The sequence below is a fragment of the Mesoplodon densirostris genome, chromosome 5 (assembly GCF_025265405.1).
Source record: "Mesoplodon densirostris isolate mMesDen1 chromosome 5, mMesDen1 primary haplotype, whole genome shotgun sequence".
NCBI classification, from domain to species: domain Eukaryota; kingdom Metazoa; phylum Chordata; class Mammalia; order Artiodactyla; family Ziphiidae; genus Mesoplodon; species Mesoplodon densirostris.
The window spans coordinates 105,443,356-105,470,664 of record NC_082665.1 but is presented as its reverse complement, the minus strand read 5'-3'; the positions used below and the strand labels follow the sequence as shown (position 1 = coordinate 105,470,664).

Below are 27,309 nucleotides of genomic sequence, written 5' to 3'. Positions count from 1 at the left end.
AGAGATTGTAGAAAATTGGTATAAATTCTGCATTCAGTGTTTGGTAGAATTTACCAGTGAACCAATCTGGGCCTGCTGCTTTCTGTTTTGAAGGTTATTAATGATTGTTTCAGTTTCTTTAATAGATATAGGCCTATTTAAATTGTCTGTTTTTTGCTTGTGTGAGTTTTGGCAGATTGTGTCTTTCAAGGAATTGGCCCATTTCATCTAGGTTATTAAATTTGTGAGCATAATGTTGTTAACAATATTCTTTTATTATCCTTTTAATGTTCATAAGGTCTGTAGTGATGTTCCTTCCTTCATGTCTGATATGAGTAATCCCTGTCCTCTTTTTTCCTTAGATAGCCTGTCTAGAGGCTTATCACTTTTATTGATCTTTTCAAAGAACTAACTTTTGGTTTTGTTGATTTTTTTTCTATTTTCTGTCTTCAGTTTCATGAATTTCTACTCTATTATTTCTTTTCTTCTGTTTACCTTGGAATTAATTTGCTTTTCCTTTTTTAGTTTCCTAAAATAGAAGCTTAGATTAATTTTAGATCTTTCTTCTCTTCAAATATATGGATTCAGTGCTATAATTTGCCATCTAAGTACTGCTTTCTATGCATCTCACAAATTTTGAAAAGTTGTATCCTCATTTTCATCTAGTTTAAACAATTTTTAGATTTCTTCTGAGATTTCTTCTTTGACACATGTGTTATTTAGTAGTGTGTTGTTTAATCTGCAAGTATTTGGGGATTTTTTTCCAGCTATCTTTCTGTTATGATTTCTAGTTCAATTTATTGATTTTTAGTTTAATTGTGGTCTGAGAGCAGACATTATATGTTATCTATTCTTTTAAATTTGTTAAGGTCTTTTTTTATGACCCTGAATGTGGTCTGTCATGGTGATTGTTCCATGCAAGTATGACAATATGTAATCTGCTGTTGTTGTATGAATTAGTCTATAGGTGTCAACTATTCCATTTTATTGACTGTGCTATTGAGTTCATCTATGTCCTTACTAATACTCTGCCTGCTGAGTTTATCCATTTCTAATAGAAGGGTATTAAAGTCTCCAATTGATTAGTGGATTCATCTATTTATTCTTGCAGTTCTCAGTTTTTACCTGATGTATTTTGACACCCTGTTTTCAGATGCGTAAGCATTAAAGATTGTTACGTCTTGGATTATTGACCCTATTTCATTTCCTTCTCTATGAAGAACTTATTTTAACATTTCTTGCAGGGCAAGTCTACTACCAATAAATTCTCTCAATTTTTGTTAATCTAAGATATTCTTTATTTCTCCTTCACTTTGGAAGGATAACTTAACAAGGTACAGAATTCTAGGTTGATGGGGTTTTTTTTAATACTTGGCTGACTTTCTTTATAGATTTTTGAAATTTATTTATTTATTTATTTATTTTTGGCTGCGTTAGGTCTTCGTTGCTGCACATGGGCTTTCTCTAGTTGCAGTGAGCGGTGGCTACTCTTCGTTGCAATGCGCAGGCTTCTCACTGTGATGGCTTCTCATTGCAGAGCACGGGCTCTAAGCACGCAGGCTTCAGTAGTTGTGGCTTGCGGGCTCTAGAGTGCAGGCTCAGTAGTTGTGGTGCACGGACTTAGTTGCTCCACAGCATGTGGGATCTTCCCGGACCAGGGCTCGAACCTCTGTCCCCTGCATTGGCAGGTGGATTCTTAACCACTGCGCCACCAGGGAAGCCCTTGATGATTTTTTTAGACAACACTTTAAATAGTTCACTCTGCTGTTCTTGGTTGCATGGTTTCTGAGGAGAAGTCAGATGTAATTCTTATCTTTTCTCCTTTATAAGTAAGGTGTGTTTTTTTTCCTTGGGTTCTTTCAGGATTTTTGATTTTCTGTACTTTGAAAATGATACTGTAGGTATAGTTTGCCTAGGTGTAGTTTTTCTGGCATTTATCCTGCTTTGTGTTCTCTGACCTCCCTGGATCAGTGGTTCAGTGTCCAACATTAATTTTTAGTCATTATTGCTTCAGATGCTGCTTTTGTTCCTTTATTTATCTTATGGTATTCCCATTATGCATATGTTACACCTTTTCTAGTTCTCCACAGTTCTTGGATATTATGTTCTGTTTTTTTCAGTCTTTTTTCTCTTTGATTTTAATTTTGGAAGTTTCTGTTGTCATATCCTCAAGCTCAGAGATTCTTTCCTTGGCTGTGTGCAGTCTACTGATAAGTCCATCAAAGGCATTCTTCACTTCTCTTATGGTATGTTTGATCTTTAGAATTTTTTTTTCTTTCTTAAAATTTCCGTGTCTACTTATATTTAACTGTTCTTACATGTTGTGTACTTTTTCCATTAAAACCCTTAACATATTAATTAAAGGGTTTTTAAGTTCTTGTTCTGATAATTCTATCAGATAATTATGATAATTATAATTCTATCATATCTGAGTCTGGTTATGATGCTTTTTCAGTCTCTCTAAACTGTGTTTTTTGCCTCTTAGGATGCCATGTAATTTGTTCTTGATAGCCAGATGTTGATGTACCAGGTAAAAGGAACTGTGGTAAATAGGTCTTTAGTAGTGTAGTGGTTAGGTACAGGGGAGGTGAAATGTTCTATGAACCTATGATTCAGTCTAAGTCTTTTGGTGAGCTTGCACTCTGAACTGTGAACTTCATCAGTGTTTTTCAGTTGGTTTTTGTTTATTTGTTTTTTATTTATTCCCTTATGTGGGACAGAATGGCTGGAGTTGTGTATTTCTCTTCCCTCAATTACATAGTAGGCCCTGATAAAATCCCAATAGTTTAGGCTCTAATAAAATAGTTTCTCTTAAGGACAGATCTTGTTCAGAAGAACAGAACTCTGGCATACTTCATATGGTTCGTTTTCCCCTCCCACTGCTAGAAACTCAAGGGGTTTTTTTTCTCCAGTGTTCACTGTGAGGACCTGGTAGAGCTTCTGGAGGTAAAACTTGTAAAAGTGTTGGGAGCTCACTATAACTTGGTCCCCACTGGGGTTTTTAACTCTTGGAACTGTCCACACTGAGCCTCCAGCAATTTGTCAATTACAGTCCAGGTTTTCCTTCTCCAGTACTTGTTCCCACAGAGGTTTTTGCTCATGGGTTTCTGTTCCAATAAGTTGTGAATCTCTGTTTTCACCTTTCTGTCTCTCTAATTTGGGGAGCAGCGGTTTGCCTTGTAACCTCATGTCTGTGATGCATCTAAGAACACTTGTTGATTTTTCATCTTATTCAGCTTTTTCTTGTTGTCAGAATGGAATGGCAACTTCTAAGTTCCTTCCATGCTGGGCCAGAAACTGGAAGTCTTCACTAAATTTTTACAATCCACTAACAGGTTGTGATCCACAGTTTGAAAAGCAAGTTTTAAATTATATGGAATTAGCCTTAGGCTAAGTGAAAAAAATTCAAACACAAAATACTGTATACTATATTATTTCATTTATATGACATTCTAGAAAAAAACTGTGATAGAAAGCAGACCGGTGATTGCCTGGAGCTGGGGCCTGGGGAAGGGACTGACTGCAAAGGGAACAAGGGAATGTTTTGGATGATGGAAGTATGTTGTATTTTCATTGTGGTGGTGGTTATATGACTGTATTCAATTGCTGAAACTCAGCACACTATATTTAAAATAGATAAATTTTACTGTCTGAAATTATACCTTAATAAAGTTGGGGGAAGTGTAGTACTTAATAGAATGTCAGTAGATAAGACATTAACATAGTGTTTAGTTACTAAGTAATCTCCCAGTGGGTCACTAGCAAAAGGACTTTTAAAGACACTTGCAAAGCGCACAGTCAGGAGAAAAAAATGTTGTGTTTTCCTCCACAGAGTTAGAGTGAGATGGGATGTCACAGTGAGGTTTCCAGGGATCTTGGTACACAGAAACAGTAACACATGGTCCAACCATGTTCTAACTGCTACAACAGCTGAGACTGATTTATAACTTGGGCTTACCATTTGCTTGAAACCCCACATATACTTTTCTATTGTTAAATTTCATGTGGCTTCGTATTTTTGATTGAGAATCATTTGCTGCTGCAAAATATGAGATGTTTTCTTCATGAAATGCAAAATGTTTACCCTTGAATGAAGGCAGCTGTAAAATTTGATATGATCTATCAAGAAAGATTTTGATTCCTACTGATTATATACTGTTGAAGTGTGACCACTGTATTTTATATTTAGGAACCGTGGAGTTTATTATGGACTCAAAGCACAATTTCTACTTCATGGAGATGAATACAAGGCTGCAAGTGGAACATCCTGTTACTGAGATGATCACAGGAACTGACTTGGTGGAATGGCAGCTTAGGGTGGGAGTATTTTTTCTGTTAAAAATCAGTGTCGAGAATACATTCCCTTCTTAAAACCTCTTAAAAGGAGGCATCGCTTTGGACAAGGGTTCAATTCTTAGTGGTTGTCATGAGGATAGGAAAATGGGAGGTTAAAGGTGGCATTACATTTGATGCACTTTATGGATTCAGATCCCTAACCTGTCACTTACCATCTTTCCCCCTTAGACATGGGGCAGCCATCAGGCAAGCTGCTGTCACTGAGGCTTGCTTGAGACCACACTGTCTCAACACAAAGCCTTGTGCTCTGAGACCACATCACTCAGGTCCAGGCCATCATGAGATTTTAGAGGCAGGACAGATGCTAGCCAAGGTGAAATAAGCTAAGGAAAAGATGGGAATGAAGAGCCAAGGGAAGGGTCTAGATTAACAGGGGTCCACGTGCAAGTGCTGACAGACTGTTGATGGCCCATGAAGGGATAAATGTAGCCATTCAGAGTAAATGTTTAGGAAATTTTAAAGCACTTTAACATTTCTGTGACACACCTACTGAATTTTACTGAAGTCTTAAGTCTACAGCTGTTCTTCACTGGCCTGAATCTGAGTCCTACAAGCTTATTCCTTCAAATATTAATGATAATAACTTAGTCTGTTTTGTTCTCTTTATTGAAAACGGTAGATTTTTACAACCTGTTGTTTAATATAAAAAATGTTTTTAAGTAGTATGAATATTCTTGATCTCTGTAGGATTCTTGGTTCTTTATATATCCTGAAACGAAATTATTTTTTTCACGTTGTGATGCTAAAGTCTTGATTATTTTGATAATTTTGTCTTTGCAGAACTTCTGTGGACAATAATATAACATTCCTTTTGCTGGTTCCTTGGGGATGATTGGTGGTTTTAATTGAGCCATAAGATTCTTCTGGGCCTTCTGGGCATTGGGAGCTAATGAAAACCAGGCATATCAGGCTAGTAAGTGTTAGTAAGTGTCAGGAAAATTGTAGCGGGTTTAGAAACTTTTGGAAAGAGTGTTTATGTTTCCAGAATTCAAGGAAAAGAATATTTTTTTCTGAAGCGGTAACCACAAGAGTCCAGAATTTTGAAATCATGAAGGATAAAGGGTTTCCAAGGATTAAAGAGGAGAAAGCTTTTGGGCATTAGGGGGACCAGCAGACATTTATTTCTGCAAGTCAAGAAACTGTAAGAGCTTTAGAAAGAGAAATAGGCTTTTATCATCTGGGGAAGGTTTCTAGAACTTAGGGATGCCATTGGACCTTGTTTACAGTGTTCAAGGTACTTTGGAGTCTGGCTTCCAAACAGGGGTAAAACAAGGGGTCTCTCCATGTGGTGAGGCAAGAGTTCAAGCTCCAGGATCTGTCTCTGGAGTCACCAGCTTCCTAGAGCAAGGGTGCAATGATGTGAGCACCCAGGCTGCAGGTTCAGATGGTTAGTGGTTTCAGGAGAGGCTGGTGAAATATCCAAGGTCCAGGGCTTCCAAAGAGTCAATGTCTAAGCCCCAGAGAACTCAGATGGTACAAATTTCTAAGTACCCAGAGGCATGGTTGGGTCAGTCTCCTCTGGGCCCAGATAGAAGCCAACTTCCGAGGAAAACAGATAGGCAAAGATAGCCAGGTTGAAATTGCGCTATATAGTCAGCAATAAGATCACATCTTAGAATATGGACATATGGTCATTCTTTTCCTTTCTTATACTAAAACAAATAGAATTTTTTTTGGAAATAGAATTCTTTATTAGAACATTAAAGAGTGTTTTATTATAAAGGATAAGAATGAAATGATAATAGCTAACACTTACATAGTGCTTACTTTATGCCAGGCATTTTTCTCTGGAGCATTAAGAGGTTACAGAAACTTACCCAGAATATGAGTATGCCCAGAACAGAATAAGTATAGAGACAGAATTTGAACCCAGGCAATACGGCTACAGAGTCTTTGGTTCCAAACACCATGGCATAAAGCCATTCAATTTAGTCCATTTTCCTTTCATTTTCACTGTTGTGGTTCCTGATTTTTCTCATATACAGATTTAAAGAGATGAAACCTTTGCTTGTTTTACACTTACCTGTCTAGTTCAGTGTGCTGCTAAGTTAGAGTTTTTCCCTGTATCTTTTGCCATCTCAGTTTGTCATTTTCTCATCTTGGAGGAAAGCTTAAGGGGAGAGAGAAGAGAGTGACAGTGTGCCCTCCAATAGCCTTTTCCAAGTTATATTAGTTAAAGAGAGAGATTTGTTGTATTAGTATATAAGAGCCAAAATAATAGGGCTTCCCTGGTGGCGCAGTGGTTGAGAGTCCACCTGCCGATGCAGGGGACACGGGTTCGTGCCCCAGTCCGGGAAGATCCCACATGCCGCGGAGCGGCTGGGCCCGTGAGCCATGGCCGCTGGGCCTGCGCGTCTGGAGCCTGTGCTCCGCAACGGGAGAGGCTGCAGCAGTGAGAGGCCCGCGTACCGCAAAAAAAAAAAAAAAAAAAAAAAAAAAAAAATCAACAAAATAATAATAATTACAGTAGTGATAAACAGTGCTGATCATCCTGTTTATAACCTGGTGTCTTGCAATAAACATAACAAAATTTTAAAAACATTATGTTCCCCTGTTTGTTTTGCTTGATCACTTGGTGATGAAGATGACAAAGATGACTAATGCCACGCTTTAGGCATAGCTGTGAAAATAGTCCTAAACACCAACTAATAATTTACTATAAAAAAGCTTGATTTGGTAACTGAGTGCTAATGTTTTAAATGAAAACAGAATATCTTGCCAGTAAGAAATTTCAGTGTTCATTATATTGAAAAAGCACTGATATTTATATTTGTGATTTAGTCACTGGTTTGCCTGTTTTCTCTGTTTAAAAATTCTAGATACCCATTGTAATTAGTACAGTATTTTCAAGCTGCATCTGTTTTTTAATCTACTTTTGCTTTTGCCCAATACTCGAGTGGGTGGATAAAATAAGAGTCTTTATTTGGCTTCATTATAAAGTCCTGATGTACGTCTTACGTAGAAAAGGATAAGACCATCGACTAAGTCTCATAGCTGCTAGAAGGTGGATATTCATAAGAAGCACATACTCTTCTTTTACCAGATTGCAGCAGGAGAGAAGATTCCTTTGAGCCAGGAAGAGATAACTCTGCGGGGCCATGCCTTTGAAGCTAGAATATATGCAGAAGATCCTAACAATAACTTCATGCCAGGGGCTGGACCATTAGTGCATCTCTCCACCCCTCGAGCAGACCTTGCCACTAGGATTGAAACTGGAGTACGGCAAGGTAAAGTGAAATAAAGCAAAAAGTCTCAGTGTTTAAAAATTGTTAGTGCATTATTGGTTTTGTATGAGGTCTTTTCCCTATGTCTTGTGGATATATCTAGTGTGCTTTAAAATAAAGGATTTAATTGATTTCTCTGTAATCTTTACTTTTCCTTCTGGAATAGTCATTTTTAAAGAATAACTAGTATTTTCAAGCAGTACTACTCTCTTTTTTGAAATGCAGCAGCACTTGGTCAAGCCTAAGCAACAAATAGTTTGTGGGTACTGTTTTATATTTTTTACTTTGCCTAGTTCCAAATATAATTTGAGGTGACTGATAACTGCTATGTCCAAGGCACTCTGCCTTCGAGGTACTGAAAGTCAAGCTGAAAAATTAATAAATAAATTTAGTGCAAGCTAAACAGTAATAAATAAAAGAAAGAAAAGTTTAAAAAATGACAGTGCAAGAACTATCATGATTCACGTATGATTAATAACTATGGTCATGACAGTTATTTAGCACTTACTATGTACAGGCACTGTTCTAGGTGATTTTTCTACCTGGGCTCCTTTAACTATGAGAACTACCCTATGAATAGATGTTATTATCACTCCCATTTTCCAGATGAGGAAGCCAGGGCACAGAGAAGTGACTTGTCCAAGGTCACCCTTGGAGCCAAGATTCAGACCCAGGCATTCTGGCTCCAGGTTTTATGCTCTGAGCCACCACTGTCTACTGCCACCTTAACTTTAGTTGCCAGAGAAGTTATACAGATGGTGAGTGATAAAATACAGCAATTCTCAGGTATAACAGGTTATGTTAGGCTGGTATAATCAGGACACGTTTCTAAGAGGAAGTCTGGAGTGGATTTGAATAGGCAGATTTAACAGCATACAGAAAAGTAAAGAAAAGAGGATTTAACTAAAGATGTGTTTGAAGAACTGTGAGAAAATATGTGGCTGGAGAAAAGGGTTCAGGACAGTGAGTAGTTGGAGATATGGCTGGAGATACAGAATGAAAGCAAATTGTATAGGGTCTATAAAGCCAAAATGAATGAGGACTTCTTAATGATAAACTGGCAGCATTTTGAGAGTTCTGGCTAACCCACAGCAAGATTTGGTAGGCAGTAAATTTTTTCATATCAGCGGCACATCATAGAAGAGGGAACTTGCAATAGAAAAAAAAGGAATCTGTGAGGCAAGCAAAGCTTGCAATACACTTTAATAAAGGTGCTCAAAGGATAACAGAGATATAATTCTAAAACGGACTCCCAGATTCACATCCTGGCACTGAGGAGGATAATCTAGTCTAGGAAGCTTCCCCCAACCCTCCTCTTTTGTGTTCCCTGAGTCCCTTGTGTATTCCTTGGGCATTGCCCTTTTATATTATCTTATGATGATCTTTTACTCGTTGTCTAGCTTCTCCATTAGACTATAAGAGTCTTAAGAGAGGGACTATGTCTTCTATGTTATATTTGCAGGACTTTGCTCAAGCCTAGGCCTAGAAGGTGTTCAATATATGTTGGTAGGTGGGTGGGTGGATAGATGAGTGGATAAGGGAGTGTGATCTAACCCCTTGATTCTACAGATGAAGACTCTGGGGTTCAGAGGGGTCCAGTGGCCTGTCAAAATCACAGAACGGTCCTAGAACAGTATTCTATGTAATACACCACATCCTTTTGTCTTGAACCATTCTAACCAGTAAGATGTGCATGGTTCACATTCTTGTTCTCTCAGACTCTGGTCACAGTAATGACAGCTGCTATTTGTTTATCAGCTCTGCCAGGTATGGCATTTGGCACTTGATTGTCAATCCTCCCAAGAAGCATATAGGATAGAGGAATTATTGTCCTTTTTTTTCTGATGAGGAAACTGAGGGGGTGGAGGGAAGGGAATGTCAAGGACAGAAGTGATTGTGATATGAGAGGGTGGAGGGAGTTTGTACTGACTTCCTAAAATGAGAAGGGAAAAGAAGGTTCAGACGAAGATAAGATGAGGAAAACCAGCCTGTGTGTCATTGAATGACTATTTGGGGCGTGATGCTCTTGGATGGCCACACCCTCCTTAACAACTTCTGTTTTTAAACCCCCATGAGCCTCAGTTCCTAATGAATAAAATGGTGGTAAGGATATCTGTGGTGCAGGAGTTTGTGAGGATTCAGTGTGAAATGTACATAAAGCCCCAGGAGAATGTCTTACTTATCATATTTTCTCTCTTTAAGTTTTAACTTTGGTTACTGTGGTTTTTCAATTTCAGGAGATGAAGTTTCAGTGCATTATGACCCCATGATTGCAAAGCTGGTTGTGTGGGCTGCAGATCGCCAGGCAGCCTTGACGAAACTGAGGTACAGCCTTCGACAGTACAGTGTGAGTGACCTGGGGCTGTGTCAGTGGCCCTGTTGTTCTCTGCATCTCTACAGCCAAGTGTGACTGTCACGATTGGTCAACTTTGTCCTTGTCAACTTATTTCCCCCAATTACCCATATGTCAGGAACAGAATAATTTCACATGGGAGAATTTCCCATGGGTCAGAATAGAGTTTGAGGACTTCTTAATTTCAGCTAGAAAAGAAAGATTGCAAGACTAAAACTATTAGCATCAGTGTTAACCTCAGTATGAAATTTCTATTCATCCTGTAGATGAGGCCACGACATGCGTGTGGCCTATAGTCTGGTGTTATTTTCTGTGAAGGAAGATAATTATGTTCAGTCTTATCCATTTGAAAGAGTTTGTTGCTTTTCTGTAGCCATTCATTTCCTTGGTGCAGTAAGTCCCATACCACATTGATTTAGCTTCATGGAAGGACTTCTTATTAACCCGTGATATTCAAATTATTATATATCGTGAATTTGATCAAACCTCCTTTTTCTGTGGCTCCACCCACACTAGCCTCTTTGCTACTCCTTAGACACACCCAGCATGGAGCCATGTGTTCCAGTTCTCCCTTCCAGAATATTCTTCCCCCACATGACTCCCTCCTCACCATCCTGAGCCCTGCTCACTGTGACCCTCAGAGTCCTTCCAGGCCACCCCACAGAACCCTTTGCTGTTCTCTCTTCCTTTAGCCAGCCTTCTTTTTCTTCATATCACCTGACATTATATTAGATATTTGTTTATAGATATTGCTGTCATCTGTCCCTTGAATGTAAGCTCTGTGGAGGCAAGGACTGTGTTTTGTTCCTCACTGTGTCCACAGTATCCAGGTCAGGGCCTGGCACCTAAAAGGCACTTAGTAAATGGCTATAAAATAAATGAATGAATGGATGAATGAGTGAATGAATGAATGAACCCAAGGCTCAGATAGCAGTTTTGCCCGGGATCCCATTTATTGGGTGGATTTGGGTTAATTTTATACCTTTTTAAATTTTTATATCATTGTGTCAAAGTTGGATTTTAGTGTTGGAAGGAAGCTCTTTTCAGGTCGTATAATCCTACCCATCCCCAGTGCAGCAATCTTACTCTGTTTGCGGTTTTCCTATTTCGTGGGTGTGTTCTGAGCAGCAATCTTGCAAGTAAATCTCATTTAAGTTCCTTAACGTTTACTTGCTTTTCTAACCTGAGTCAATTAAACGTCTCCACACTACCTACCCAACACCATTTCCTACATTGTCTTTATCATAGTAAATTACATAGTGTTGTGTGCAGATGTATAGTGATGGTGACGTGGGTTTTTTCTTTTTTTTTTTTTTTTTCCTGAGGGTTATTCATAGTAGAAAATACTTAGTAGAAAGAGCAGATGCCATAGAAATGTTTTTCTGAATATGTTGTTTTCCCCACTCACTGGGGACATCGGCTTTTTTTTCCCCTAGATTGTTGGGCTGAACACCAACATTGACTTCCTCCTCAAACTGTCTGGCCACCCAGAGTTTGAAGCTGGGAACGTGCACACTGATTTCATCCCTCAGCACCGCAAAGAACTGTTTCCCCATCGGAAGCCCACAGCCAAAGAATTTTTATGCCAGGCAGCTCTGGGGCTCATCCTCAAGGAGAAAGCTATGACTGATGTTTTCAAAATCCAGACACAAGGTATGGAATGCTTTTCTCTTTCTTCTGCTTATCAAGAAGGTATGGAATGCTTTTCTCTTTCTTCTGCTTATGGGATCTCAGTTCCCAACCAGGGATTGAACCCAGGCCACAGCAGTGAACACTCAGAATCCTAACCACTAGGCCACCAGGGAACTCCCACCTTTCTTTCTTTATGCCACTCCTACCTCCCTTTTCTTCTGTCAGTGATTGACACCTTCCTCTGCTAAAGTGTTTTTTAGTGTGAAGTAGAGCTCCTCACATAACATGGATGCGTCCATCAACACCCTAAATATAACTTAACTCATCACCTAACAGCGTAATGTAAAGAAGGAATTATTTTCAAGCAAACACCAGTTCTCCCCGCATCCCATGCTGATATCCCTTCCAACCTATTTTTTTTTTTTCATTTCCTTCCTTCTTTTTTTTTTTTCCAACTTCTTTTATTCACCACTCCTTGTGGCCTACTTTGTTGTATCCTCCGTACCTGCAGTAACTTCCTTGGTCCTGGAGACTAAAGACAGAGCGCCAGAGATGCTCAGATTCCCTTGGGTTACCCATGATTTATTGTTGAGTTAGTTCCTCCTCTCTTTTTCTATTCTGTGATCAAATTTCTGACTAGCCAGACACCTAGGTACTTCATTGTATCATAGAATCTGGGCACGGGGGGGACTATGACCGATTCATCCTGGCTGCCACACGCGTGCATCCCTGCTTCAGCATCCCTGCTGAGTTGTTGCCCAGCCTCCTAACACGTCAGGAAGCTGGAAATTCATAATGAAAATTCATTAGTTAATTACAGTTTCAGTCAGTTCTCCGTTAAGAAGTTCTTCCCTCTAAATTGGCAAAATCTGAGCTCTCCCAAATTTGCTCCATAATGTTTCCTCAGGCTATCTCTGATCTTTGGAGCAAACAGAAAAAAAATTTGAATCCATTTATCCCTTCATTATTATTAGGATTATTATATTATCATAGGATCCTGTTATTGGGATCTTTAATTTCTAGATTCACTTAAGAAAGTTACACTGAAAGCTTATAATATATAATAACTATATTTGGAGATTTGTGCTCTGTCCTCATTTGGTCCTTTTACATTAAATAAATGCAGCTAACTATACCCCATCTGGTATTCCTAAGCCTGGACTTAGCATTTTTAGAATGGAGTGTCCTCTTACTCTCACTTTCCTTTTTAAAATTTATAACCAGCACAGTGAGGAGTTTCAGAATAAATTGCTTCAATTTAGCTACTCTGTAGCTCCTGGATATTGTCTAACAGAGGGTGAACACACAAATGTCTGGGGCGGACCAGTAACAGAGAAGAGTAAAAGAGGCCAGGTAAAAGAAAGATAGCGAGTGGTGAGGATTTGGGTGACCTGGAATGCATTTGTCCTTTCAGAAAGGTGACCACTGTGCAGTTTACATCACCAGAGAATGAGAGTTGAGGCTGCAAATATTCTGATTTTCAAGAGAAACTGGGATTTTTTTCATATAAAATTTCCTGAATCGTAAATGAAAGTAAATGAAAGTGTCTAACTTAAATTTAAAGCAATGAGGGGGCTTCCCTGGTGGTCCAGTGGTTAAGAATCTGCCTTCCAATTCGGGGACGTGGGTTCGATCCCTGGTCAGGGGACTAAGATCCCACATGCCACAGGGCAACTAAGCCCACGTGCTGCAACTACTGAGCCCACGTGCCACAACTAGAGAGCCCGCATACTGCAACTATAGAACCTAAGCACTCTGGAGCCCACGAGCCACAACTACTGAGCCCATGCGCTCTGGAGCCCACATGCCACAGATAGAGAAAAGCCCGCGTGCCACAACGAAGGATCCCACGTGCCACCACTAAGACCCAAGGCAGGCAAAAATAAATAAATAAATATTAAAAAAAGAAAAAAATAGCTTTAAAAAATTTTTTAAATAAATTTGAAGCAATGAATAGAACAAAGAAAACACATTTGAGCTGCCAATATAGGACCTCTTATGTTTTCTTTTGTTAGTAAGCTTGATGTTCATTAATTTGTTGTTGAATTTTAAATTTTTTCTAGATCAATACTCTCCTTTTGTATCCAGCAGTGGAAGAAGACTGAATATCTGTTATACCAGAAGCATGACTCTTAGGGATGGTAAAAACAGTAAGTAATGTTTTATTAAAAGAGGAATGTGCTTCATAGAAATATAGCATATTTACCTGAAAAAAAGGATTCAGTCTGGCCACTATCAATTACATTTTTTAAGATCCCTAGCCTAAACATTGGAAGGAAGCATGCTAAAATAATAGAATTGATTGGCTCTGGGTAGTAGAGTTAATGATTTTTTTTTTTACACTTTTTCTATATTTGGTAAATACTTTTAAAATATGTCATAAAACGTACATAGCAGAATGACAAATGAAATATGACAAAACATTAGTGAGATTACTGTTGGATGGTGGGATTTGAAGCAGTCTTTTTTCCGCCTCTTCTTTGTACTTTCTTTGCTTTGAAGTTTTTCTTCAGTGAGCATGTATGACTTTTAAAGAAGAAAAACAATAACCAAAGCTACTCCAGGGAAGAAGGATTGCCCAGTGCTCAGGCAGCATTAATGAAGGGGAGTCACTGTTTTACCCACCTATTGGTGGTGAAACTTAGGCGTGGGAGGTGCAGTAAAACTTACTCAAGGCTAGTAAGTGGCAGAGCCAAGATTGATACCCAGTCTTTCTGACCTTGGCCCCTATGCTATTTCCACCACTTTTCCAGTGGAAAATTGAGTTTTGATTGCAAACTAATTTGAATAGGCTCAGGAGGGGGCCTGATTTATGGTAACTTAAGTCAGGAAGGGCTGACACCTAAGCCAGAAGGTGATTTATAAACTTATGGCTGGAACAGTGTACCAGAGGAACCAGAATCCTGTGATAGCAGGTGGCTGTATCCCTCTTGCTGCAGGACAGTTTGCCTGGCAAGCCAGATGTGCAGAGTCAGGGCTGGGAGGACTGGATGACCTTAAATGTGAGGTGTCGATGAACTGTGATAACTCCATTATCAGAATGTGCCTACCAGGTAGAACAGAATGCTCCTGCCAGTTCATCAAAGCACCCTCTGCCCCAGACAGAGTGGGATTTTCTGTACCTCAACTCTGTGGAGATATCCAGTCACTTACTAAAAGATTCCTTGGCCACAGAAGTTGATTGGGTTATAGCTCTTTAGCTAGTTTTTCATTCTGAACCTAGATGGTCATTGCCCTAAGTGCCTTGAGTACATGGAAAGTTTGCAAACATCCCTTATAAAGTAGCATTCTGCAAATGGTTAACCTATCTATTTTATACTGGTGTATTTATTCATTTCGTCCTAAAAAACAGCCTCCAAAATCTGGGAATATCTTACTCTAGACTCCTATATGCTGAACACAAGTATCAGCAGCAAAGTTTCAGTGACCTCTTCAATCTAAATTAAACAGAAAAATCACACGTGTGATTGTAATTCAGATGAGCCAGCTGTGTTATTTGGCATGGATCTTCACTAAGGCTCTGAGCAGTGTTTTGAATTATGCTGCATTTTTTGGGATTTTGTTTTTTTAATTTTTAAAGTAAATAAATATATAATTGAAAAGCCAATATGCATGCTGTTCACTACATCCTTTTGGTAGTATTTTTCAACAATAATCCAGGTCTGAATATAATAGCTTTCAGAATGTTATGGTGAGTCTCTAATATAATCAGTAGGGACCATGGTTGAATAAGAGAGTGCTCCAAACAGGAAGTCTAAGGGCCCAGAAGCATTTGTGAATCTAAAGTAGAACCAAATCCTAATGATCTCAGTAAGAACGACCCAACATTTTAAGTATTCAGGGCTTGAAAAATAATCTTCCTTTGTTACTATGGCCATGTTTCACAGAACCCTGCCCTACCCTCAATAATAATGGCTAAGATTTATTGAGTGTTTGGTATATATCAGACACTTTGTTAAGCACGTTCCATGGATTATTTCACTTGCATTTTCAGAATAGGTCAGTGAGATCAGTGTTATTATTAGTGTCAACTTTACAACTTGAGAACCAAGTCTTAGAGAGATTAATCGTTTTCTTGAAGTCGCACCAAAACTAATTGGTGGAGCAGAATTTGAACCCATGCTCCAGGGTACATGTGCTTACCTAACACTGCACCATGCTAAACTTATATACTTTATTAAGTATGTAAGAGGATATTAAACATATATTAAATTTATAAGAGGATGTTTAAGGTTCTTTTGTGGGGGTCAAGAGATACCTAGAGGAGGGAGGAACAAATTCAGTTACACTATAATATATAAAAGAATTTAGAGTTTTCCTGGCAATGTCTTTACTATGATTCTTTTTTTTTAATTTTCAAAATTTTTATTTATTTTATTTTTTTATTTTTGGCTGCATTGGGTCTTTGTTGCTACACACAGGCTTTCTCTAGTTGCGGCGAGCAGGGGCTACTCTTCGTTGTGGTGCGTGGGCTTCTCATTGCGGTGACTTCTCTTGTTGCAGAGCATGGGCCCTAGGTGCGCGGGCTTCAGTAGTTGCAGCATGTGGACTCAGTATTTGCGGCACTTGGGCCCTAGAGCGCAGAGGCTTCGGTAGTTGTGGTGCGTGGGCTCAGTAGTTGCAGCACGCAGACTCTACGGTGCGTGGGCTCAGTAATTGTGGCTCCTGGGCTCTAGAGCACAGGCTCAGTAGTTGTGGCGCACAGGCTTAGGTGCTTCTCAGCATGTGGGATCTTCCCGGACCAGCAATCAAACCCGTGTCCCCTGCATTGGCAGGCGGATTCGTAACCACTGAGCCACCAGGGAAGTCCTTTACTATGATTCATTCGGCATTCATGTCAGTTAAATACTTTTCATATCTTATAAATTGAAAGAAAACTGATCTGGCATAATTGGATTTATTTTCTTATAAGAAAGTTTAAAGATATTGGTAAGATATATGGGGAAAGTTTCATTCATTCATACATTCAGTACAAAGTTTTTGAAAAAACAGATATTCTGAGTAAAGTAAAGAAGAGAAAAAAAGGTGTAAGAAATTTACCATTTGGCAAAGGAGAAGTGTATATGTTGGCAAGACGGATGGTGTAGTGGTTAATAATGCAGGCCCTGGAGTCAGACTGTATGGGTTGAATTCCGCTCCCCTCTTGTCTGTGACCCTTGGGCAAGTCACACTCTCTAAGCATCTAGTGTCCTCAGCCATAAATGGGGATGGTGATGGCAGTTACTTCCTTGGGTTTTTGAGTGTATTAAATGCGGCAACACCTATAAAGCATTTAGCTCATTAGCATTTAGCTCATTGAATGACCTACAGCAAGCAGTCAATAAACAGTAGCTATCATCATCATCATCATTATTATTAAATTATCCCCTTGCTACTATGAAAAGAACAAAATAGATATGTATGTCACATGTTAATTTTTAAAAGTTGGTTGCAGAACAATATTATAACAATATCCTATTTTTATAAAAGAGAAATATAAATTTGTGCATTTGAAAAAATCTAAAAGGATTCACACATTAAATGTTTAATAGTAATACATCTGGGCAGTAGAGGGGACTTTTTAGTTTATGAACTTCAGTATTTAACTTTTGTGAATATTTTTATTTTTGCAATTTTTAAAAAATATTTTTATTTTATTTATTATTTTTGGCTGCATTGGGTCTTCATTGCTGCACACGAGCTTTTCTCTACTTGTGGTGAGTGGGCTTCTCATTGCGGTGACTTCTCTTGTTGTGGAGCACGGGCTCCAGGCTTCCTCCAGGGGAAGAATTTGGCAGCTTTGTGGTGACTCTTGGAGGTGGAAAGCAAAGGAGAAGGAGAAGGCAAGAATGATAGGTTATAAACCTGGATGACAAGGAAAATGGTGTCAGTCATAGAGCTCACGGGTCAAGAGGGAAGGCAGGCGGAGTGAGGAGGTGATTTGTTGGCTCCACCATGTTTATTTTAAAGTGCCAATGGAGGATCCTGCTAGGAGTGGCTAACTAGAGTTCTGGAGAAGGAAGGTCAAGGCTGGAAACAGATTTGAGCTGGCAGCATCAAGATGCTGGTTGATGTTGTCAGGAGTAGATGAAATGACTTTGGTCTGCATTCTCTACCCCACAAAATTTCCATCTCCTAGGATAGTCTTTAGCCTATTCTGTATTCACATAATGATATAAATATATTGTATATTATATTTGTATAGTCTGCACTTTCACATTTATTTATTTATTTATTTATTTATTTATTTATTTTGCGGTACACTGGCCTCTCACCGCTGTGGCCTCTCCTGTTGCGGAGCACAGGCTCCGGACGCGCACGCTCAGCAGCCATGGCTCAGGGGCCTAGCCGCTCCGCGGCATATGGGATCTTCCCGGACCGGGGCACGAACCCGTGTCCCCTGCATCGGCAGGCGGACTCCCAACCACTGAGCCGCCAGGGAAGCCCTCACATTTATTTAATCATTTACATTCTCATACCCAGTTGATGGGTCAGAATGGATCAGAAAAGCAAGATTTTAAATGACTTGGTCAAGATCACAGAGGTGATCATGCCACAGACGGCAGATTTGGGTCTTAAGCCAGAACTTCTCTTTCCCAATTACTTACTTACGTTTTCTACTATGACACTACAGCCTTTCTTGTTGAGGGGAAAGTATCTGACATATCCTATAAACTTAAAAGAGCTAAAACTCCAGTTTTAAAAAAGAAAAGTTTGAAATTCACCTTTATTGAAATCTGTCTGATTTTTAAAATTTTTAAATCTTTATTGTCAGGGAGTTAAAAGATGTTGATATCCCTAACAACTAGTTATCCTTAGGTTGAAAGTGAGGTTTTCAGAATCTCAGTTACTGAATAAATGAATGTCTTCTAATTTTTCTTCCATTTCCCCCCTTTCTCCATAAAGATGTAGCCATAGCTGTAACATATAACCGTGATGGGTCACATAGCATGCAGGTAAGCCTTTTTGGTTTTGTTCTACAGCTCAGAGCTGAATCTGATCTCTGTCATACTAAGTAGAGTATTTTTTAACTCTCTACTTTCTCTTAAGCCATTGATTATTATGACTATAATTAGGAGAATGTCATGAGCTTTTATTTCAGACTAATTTGGAGAAATTACCCCCTATACAGTTTCTGATTATTTATTCAGTTTGGCTGTGGGGTTCCTTAAGAATAAACGATTGGTAAAAAAAATATATAATAATAATAATAGTTTTGAATCAGACACATAACAAGCCCCTAAATTATGTGAATATATTTATATCTAAAGTACTAGTACTCAAATTTTTTGGTCTCAAGACCTCTGTACACTCTTAAAAGTTATTGAGACTACCCTAAGAGCTTTTGTTTGTATTAGTTACATCTATTAATATTTACCATTTAGAAAATTACACTGAGAAAAAAATTATTATTCTTTTAATGTATGTTTTTAACATATATATAATATACAATTTACCATTTTAACCATTTTTAAGTGTACAGTTTAGTGGCATTAAATACATTTACATTGTTGTGCAACCATCACCACCATCCATCTGCAGAACTTTTCTCCTCTTCCAAAACTGAAACTCTGTACCCATTAAACAGTAAGAGCCCACTCCCACTTCTCCACCCACCCCTCCTCTAGCAATCACCATTCTACTTTCTGTCTCTGTGGATTTAACTACTCTAGGTACCTCATATAAGTGGAATCATTCAGCATTCCTCCTTTTGTAATAGGCTTATTTCACTTATGTCTTTGAGGTCCTTCTGTTGTTGTAGCATATGTCCAAATTCCCTTCCTTTTTAAGGCTGAATAATATTCCATTGTATGTATATACCACACTTTATTTATCATATTTCAGTGGACACTTGGGTTGCTTCCACCTTTTGCCTATCGTGAATAATGCTGCTATGAACATCGGTATACAAATATCTCTTCGAGACCCTGATTTCAATTCTTTTAGGCGTATACCCAAAGAAGTAGAATTGCTGGGTCATATGCTAATTCTCTTTTTAATTTTGGGGGGGAACTACCATACTCTTTTCCATAGTGTCTGTACCATTTTACATTCCCACCAACAGTGCACAAAGGATCCAATTTCTCCACATCCTTCCTTGCCAACAGTTATATTCTGGTGGGTTTTTTTGTTTTGTTGTTGTTGTTTTTCTTTTTTTTAAAGAAACCATCCTCAGGTGTGGAAGTAGTATTTGACTGTGGTTTTGATTTGCATTTCCATAATGACTAATGATGTTAAGCATCTTTTCGTATGCTGATTTGTTTTTTGTTGAGTTGCAGGATAAACGGAGAAAAGATTATTACAAGCACACATTCCATTAGACATCAGAGCAATAACATTATCACGTGTCCTGCAATCTCTAGAAAATTCCACTGTATACTTGAGGGTAAAAAAAGACAAATAACATTATGTTATTATGAAATTGTTTGACTTTGTGGAACTCCTAAAGGGGTTTGGGGGACCCCAAGGGATCCACAGGTCATACTTTCAGAATCTCTAGTCAAAATTTTTATGATAGACCTCAATTTTTAAAAGTCCATTATACTGGCAAAATGAAATGCTAAAAGGGTTAAAAAACAATATGAGAACTCAACCAAATTCCTATAGTAAGTACATATTCAGAGAATAGAATAAATCATTTTTAGTACGAGCTAAGAGATTTCAAATCCTGCAAAATGAATTTATCAATGATGCGCTTTAGATTACCCAACGCTTTGAGGCACATTGGTTTTCTTTCTCTGAGATTCAGACAAATGATGGGAAATCTACTTACTTTAGTATGTGAGAGTTGCAATTCATATTGGTACCTCTAGTTTAGGAACCCCTTCTTATCCCTCGGTAAATGGTAAATTAAATTGCAGATTTGTTCTAATCTGCTCATGGAACTACATTCACGAACTTAGAATGTGCTTCTGTAGATCTTTAAACAAAACTGTTCCCAATCTAACCTTTATGTCCTGAGAATTCCACAAACATTCAAATGGCTGTTTAAGTAGGTTACAAAACAGAGTAAAATGTCATATTTTTTAACTTAGGATAGATGAGAACCATGTGTAAATACTGCAGTGTGACCTATTTCACTTTAGTCTACATAATATTTTTGAAAAGAATAGCCACAGGACTCTGACACTAACATGGGAATTGAAATGAAAAATAAAGAAAGAAGATTTAAATGAATTTTCTGTGTGTAAGGGAAATCTTTTTCTTGAGTGTGTATAGGAGAAAACGTCCTTTTAAACAGAAAGGTTTCATGTCCTTTTGTCAGCTTCCTTGGAAGATTAAGTGTGAAATCTGTTCTTCGGTACTCTCTCTCTCAGAGTAAGAAAATTGTGGTCAATCTCCAGCTAATTTATCTTCTTAAATCATAACTGAAACCCATGAATTGGATCTACATGTTGGTGAAATCTATCTAATTATGGGGTTCTGGCTTTTTTCGTTACTAACTTTGGCACAGTAAAACTAAAGTTGACTTTGGGTACTCAGAAATGAGTACTAACATGTAATATACTCAACTGAATTTTAATAATTTTGCTTACTTTGATCTGTATTTCTATTTCACTTTTTTTTTTTTTTTTTTTTTTTTTGCGGTACGCGGGCCTCTCACTGTTGTGGCCTCTCCCGTTGCGGAGCACAGGCTCCGGACGTGCAGGCTCAGCGGCCATGGCTCACGGACCCAGCCGCTCCGCAGCATGTGGGATCCTCCCCGACCAGGGCACAAACCCATGTCCCCTGCATCGGCAGGTGGACTCAACCACTGCACCACCAGGGAAGCCCCTATTTCACTTTTTTATTGCTATTCTTAAATGAACCTTTATCTGTAGCAGTATCGTGCTATAGATATGTTCTATAACTTTTTTTTTCCTTTTAATTATCTTACTGCTGTTTCTTTCTAGAGTATTTTGTTTATGACTCTTAGGAGGAAATTTCCTACATGACTTTAAAAAAAAAAAATTTACCTATTACCTTTTGAAACTTACTAGTAAAGAATTGATTTTGATTTTAATTCTGTTGGGTTGTTCATTTATTTTATTTTAAGGATCTTATTTTTCTGTTTTTTCAGATTGAAGATAAAACTTTCCATGTCCTTGGTGATCTTTGCAGTGAGGGAGACTGCACTTACCTGAAATCTTCTGTTAATGGAGTTGCTAGTAAAACTAAGCTGATTATCCTGGAAAACACTATTTACCTATTTTCCATGGTAGTGTCTTTTCTTTATAATAACACTGTTGTGGAGTTTAGGAGAAAATTGCTTGACCAGAGGTATTCCACTGAGATAGTAGAAAGATCCTGCTTCCTTCTCTCACTGCTGTGACCTTTTCTCTGTCTCCCTTTCAGTCTCTTTCTTTGTCACATTTCCACCTTCTGTATTTCTCCATTCATCCCTTTTGTTCTCACAGATTCTCACTGACAGACACATATCCATTTCTTCCTTTAATTCTCAAACACCCTTACCCCCTTCTTGTCAGAGTGAATCTCCCTGCTTAGGGGGCAGTGTACTCTCAGGGATTTGAGGCCTGAAAACTTCCCCCAATCACCATCCTCCTAGCACTGGGAATCCTGGGGACTTGGGAGGGTGACCATTGCGGGAGGAGTCTGTGGACCGGATACTCCTTATGGGGGAGGTGGGTGGGGTTAGTGGTGGTCTCGTGGCAGTCAAAGGATGGTTGGGGTAGGCTTGGCATGGATTTGGTTAGGAGCTTGTTAGGAGACCTTGGTGTTCTGCATGGGCGAAGAAAGGGAATGGATTATCAAATATACTGTGGCCTCTTCAGAGTCTTCTCACATTTGGGAACCATCTTCCAGACCACAGTCCTTTGTGATGAGACGCCTTTAGTATTCCAGTAATTAAACTACATATTTGGAGTCAAGGTTGATCTCATTTTACCAGTCATTTCTTGCCATAGTCAATGTGCTAGAACAATATGATGGCAGAGGCCACAGAGTGGAGTGGTGAAGAGCATGAGTTCTGGAGTATGAAGCTACTTGAGTTCAAATCCTGGCCCTACCAGCATCTGCTCGACCTTGAGCAAGTTAAACTCTCTAGGCTTCAGTTCTCCCATCTATGAACAGAAATAAATAAATAACAGTACCCAACTCATAAGGTTGTTGGGACCATCAATGACATTATATATTCATATAGTTGTTAAGAAGAGTTCCTGGCGTAGACTAAGCACCTTATAGTGGGGTTGCTACTAAAAATGGCTTCCAGACAGTGGCTGTCTTTTACCAACAGTTATATACTTTAATTCTTTTAATCCCCTGTGAGTTATGTATGCCATTACTTCTTTACAGTGGGAAACCAAGACTGAGGGGTTTAGTAATTTGCTCAAGGTACAAAGCTAAATTAGAACCCTGGTATTAAAGATGACTGATAGTTAACAAATAGTTTGAAAATAATCATCACCTCAGGTCTATTAGTAAAACTACAGTGATCTTAATTTCATTTCTGATTTATGTTATAAATATATATCCCATAAATATCATTTCTATTTATAGGATGGAAGTATCCAGATTGGCATTCCAGTCCCCAGATACTTGTCTTCAGTGAGCTCAGAAGGAACCCAAGGAGGTGCCATAGCTCCTATGACTGGAACTGTTGAAAAGGTAATGATGTGAATGTATGTAGAATGATGTACAATAAGTCCTAATAAATGTCTTTGTTGAACTTTGTTGTATATATTCTTTTTCCCCCTCTCTAAATCTTGCTCATAGGAAAACATGCATTTCAAGAAAACAAGAGGATCTATTATAGGTTCAAGTTCTATATTACAGTGAAAATACCATTTACCTAATTTTTTTTTTTTTTTTTTTTAATGGCTGTGTCGTGTCTTCGTTGCTGCACGCAGGCTTTCTCTAGTTGCAGCGAGCAGGGGCTACTGTTTGTTGCGGTGCGCGGGCTTCTCATTGCAGTGGCTTCTCTTGTTACAGAGCACGGGCTCTAGACACGTGGGCTTCAGTAGTTGCAGCACAAGGGCCCAGTAGTTGCGGCATGCGGGCCCTAGAGCGTGCGGGCTTCACTAGATGATGCCCGCGGGCTTGGTAGTTGTGACTCCCGGGCTGTAGAGCGCAGGCTCAGTAGTTGTGGCGCACAGGCTTAGTTGCTCCGCGGCAAGTGGGATCTTCCCGGACCAGGGATCTAACCGTGTCCCCTGCATTGGCAGGCGGATTCTTAACCACTGAGCCACAAGGGAAATCTCCATTTACCTAATTTATGATAAAGACTCTTCTTTGAAGTGGGAATTTCCATCAAAGTACAGATAATCAAGGTTGTCTTTATATGATTAAAATGACACATTCACCAAGCATTATCCAAAATTTGAAAGGTATTGGTGAAGAACAATGTGGTTTGGTGTTGAATGCCACATATATTCAGAGTTGAGATCCATACTGATGTTCAACTGTATGTTCTTGGTACCCATAAATAAAAGAAGAAAACAACTATTTAAATAGTGTGAGGGATTTCACCCACCATTCCTGTCTGGAAATGTTTGTCCCAGAAGGGCAACAGACTTGAGGGACTTGGACCTGCCTTTTGCTCATTCAGTCTCAGTTCCCACAGGCCTCTTGTAATATGGGCATCCCTACTCAGGGTGTACTTTTTTTTTTTTTTTTTTTGCAGTATGCGGGCCTCTCACTATTTTGGCCTCTCCCGTTGTGGAGCACAGGCTCCGGACACTCAGGCTCAGCGGCCATGGCTCACGGGCCCAGCCGCTCCGTGGCATGTGGGATCTTCCCGGACCGGGGCACGAACCCGTGTCCTCTGCATTGGCAGGCAGACTCTCAACCACTGCGCCACCAGGGAAGCCCCTCAGGGTGTACTTTTAAACATGCACTTTTTTCCCCCATAACTGACCTAAACCCAGATCATTGATTTCATTGAATGCTACTAAAGTTATCACCCAGCATTGGGTGATTGTGGGGCTCTCAGACATGTTTCTCATTTTTCACAGTTTTGACTGTACACATTGACTTCAGAACCTAACTCTACTGTGTGATGTTTCTGAAAACTACTTGATAACTATGTTAACCAAGAAGACAGTAAAACAATATGGGATATATGTGTTCATTTATACTTGAAAAAAGGAAAACAGAGATATTTTTCTGTGTTGCCAGTAAGTTTAATTCTTTCACACGAAGATTGTCTATGCATTTACTGCACAAGGCCCTAAAAACTTGAAACACTATCCTAAATAACCTAAAAACTAGAAAACTGGGCAAGACCCTCCACCCTGCCTGTCGTGAAAACATTTAAGTGTAGTACAGGCATACAGCAGAGAGATTGCAGGTTTGGTTCCAGACTACCACAGTACAGCAAGTCACATGAATTTCTTGGTTTCCCAGTGCATACAGAAGTTATGTTTATACTACACTGTAGCCTGTTAAGTGTGCAATAGCAGTATGTCTTTAAAAAAATGGACATACCTTGATTAAAAAATACTTAGATATATGTATAACCGAATCACTTTGCTGTACGCCTGAAACTAACACAACATTGTAATCAACTATACTCCAATATAAAATAAAAATTAAAAACAAAACTGTATTGCTAAGAAATGCTAACCATCATCAGAACCCTCAGTGAGTCATAATCTTTTTACTGGTAAAGGGCTTGAAATTTTGCAAGAATTACCAAAATGTGACACAGAGGCACAAAGTGAGCAAATGCTGTTGGAAAAATGGCGCCCATAGACTTGCCTGATGAAGAGTTGCCACAAACCTTCAATTTCTTAAAAAGAAAAAAAAAGAGCAATATCTGTGAGGCACAATAAAAGTGAAGAGCAATAAAACGAGGTGTGCCTGTAGTCAGTCCTTCCCCACTGGTGATATGTCTTGTCTGTATATTCATGAAAACACAAAAGGATCTTGAAATACATTAAGTGTATTCATCTGATTCAAGGAAAACTCAATGGGTTGGGGGGCAGGGATGGGTAGCTTAGGAGTGCCCCCCACTGACAACAGTGCCCGCAATGCCAGACTGATCTATGGGTCTCTGATTTGTGCCAGTATGTTTGTCTTTGGCGGACAAGACAACCACATAGACACATACTTCTGCTGTGTACATTTATATACCAACTCTGTGGACCACAAAGAACCTCTGTGTTTTTAAATATTAACCTGTCACTCTGACTCTCTAGGTGTTTGTGAAAGCTGGAGACGAAGTAAAAGCTGGAGATTCTTTGATGGTTATGATCGCCATGAAGATGGAGGTAAGTGAAATCACGTGTTCACTTGCCAAATAAACTTTGGGAGCTATCAGTCCCAATCATTCTTTTGTCTTATTTTGTAAATTAAGACCATTTTAAATATTAAGAACCATGGATTGATGAAGCATTAACTGCAGGAAACAAAACCAAACCATCCTTCTCTTACATTTTCATTTTAATTTTGTGAGATCGTACCTGTCATTTGTGATTCTGAAATTATCAATAGCTTAGATTCAGGCAGTGACCCAACAGAATATTAGCTACTGGTATTTTCTAAGGCCATAACTAGGATGCCAAATATCAGTGTCAAAGTGAAAACCTCAGTCAAGTTAAATTAGCTGTTTAGGTTTTTAGATGGTTAGAAATTGTAGGCCATTGGTTCTGAGCCCTGGTCACAAATTGCACCGGGGAAGCTTTTTGCAAAAGTACCTCCCAGACCAGTTGAACTGGGATTTCCTGTAGGGGAGCCCAAGGATCAGTAGTTTTTAAAAGCTTCCCAGGTGAGTGTCTACTGTGAAGCTTGAGCTGAGAATTACTCGCTAATTCAGAGCTTCCCAATTACTGACCAGGTGCATCAAGGTAGTGATTCCTCTCAATCCCCAAGCGCACCATAAAACTGTTATTATTTTCTCTGTGTGCTGTGATATGAGAAAGGTCAGGAAGCACTGATACATGACAAAACATCAAAATAATTGGCTTCATTTTTCACTTTTCGTGTTTCTTGACTTGGTGTGTGCTCAACCCTCATTAGCATCACAGCCATTGTTTGTCATGCCTTTTGTCTTTGCAGCATACCATAAAGGCTCCAAAGGATGGCACTATCAAGAAAGTGTTCTACAAAGAAGGTTCTCAGGCCAACCGACACGCTCCTTTAGTCGAGTTTGAGGAGGAAGAATCTGACAAAAGGGAAGCAGAATAAACTCCATTAAATAAGCAGCCAATTAAGCAGCCTCTTAAGTGTAGTATCTCTACACCAAAATGGGAAAGTGCCTTCCTGCTTTTCTAGGGGTCTGATGACCAGCACTTTTACTAAATGATTGTATGATTGCGCTTAAAACCGTTTCGTATTTAAGAATCATGTACTCGGGTCACAAATATAATAAATTATCTCAAAATATTTCATACTAATAAAATTAAATTATGCTTTTTTATTGGGAGACAATATAGTTTGTTTCTGTCTCAAATTTTATACAGTGTAGTGTTTTTAGGAAGGTGAGCAGCAACTTGATCAAAGGAGAACAACTGAAAGAGAAAAGGTCATTTAACTAAATGAATTATTTCCTAGTCACAGTCATGACGAAAATGGACAGTAACGTATTTCTGAGACAGATGCCATAGCACTAAACCTAAGAGTTTTTTTGCCAAAGAGTAACTTCTTAGGTAGTTTAAACACATGGATGCTATTTTTTTCTTGTTTTTGTGATTGGAAAATTTCTATCTAGACTGCCTCTGTCTTTATTGTACTTTCTAAGCTTGTATAAATATATATACACACACTTATGCTTTTGTGTATATGTATTTTATACACCTACATATTATATATTTAAATTGTATGCTAGAACATATTTTTTCTAGAAATGCA

General features: G+C 38.8%; 1 protein-coding gene across 1 annotated transcript in view; it reads left to right on the top strand.

Moving 5' to 3' along the window:
* MCCC1 (methylcrotonyl-CoA carboxylase subunit 1) overlaps nt 1–26,850 on the top strand; it is a 63,204-nt gene extending 36,354 nt beyond the window's left edge. Inside the window, exons 10-19 of the mRNA XM_060100070.1 lie at nt 4,169–4,296; nt 7,379–7,562; nt 9,797–9,906; nt 11,349–11,565; nt 13,608–13,694; nt 18,430–18,479; nt 21,584–21,721; nt 23,020–23,127; nt 25,659–25,730; nt 26,518–26,850. Of these exons, the coding sequence (XP_059956053.1) occupies nt 4,169–4,296; nt 7,379–7,562; nt 9,797–9,906; nt 11,349–11,565; nt 13,608–13,694; nt 18,430–18,479; nt 21,584–21,721; nt 23,020–23,127; nt 25,659–25,730; nt 26,518–26,646 (1,223 nt within the window). The 3' untranslated portion in view covers nt 26,647–26,850. The remainder of the gene's footprint in view (nt 1–4,168; nt 4,297–7,378; nt 7,563–9,796; nt 9,907–11,348; nt 11,566–13,607; nt 13,695–18,429; nt 18,480–21,583; nt 21,722–23,019; nt 23,128–25,658; nt 25,731–26,517) is intronic.
* Nucleotides 26,851–27,309: the final 459 nt, after the last annotated feature.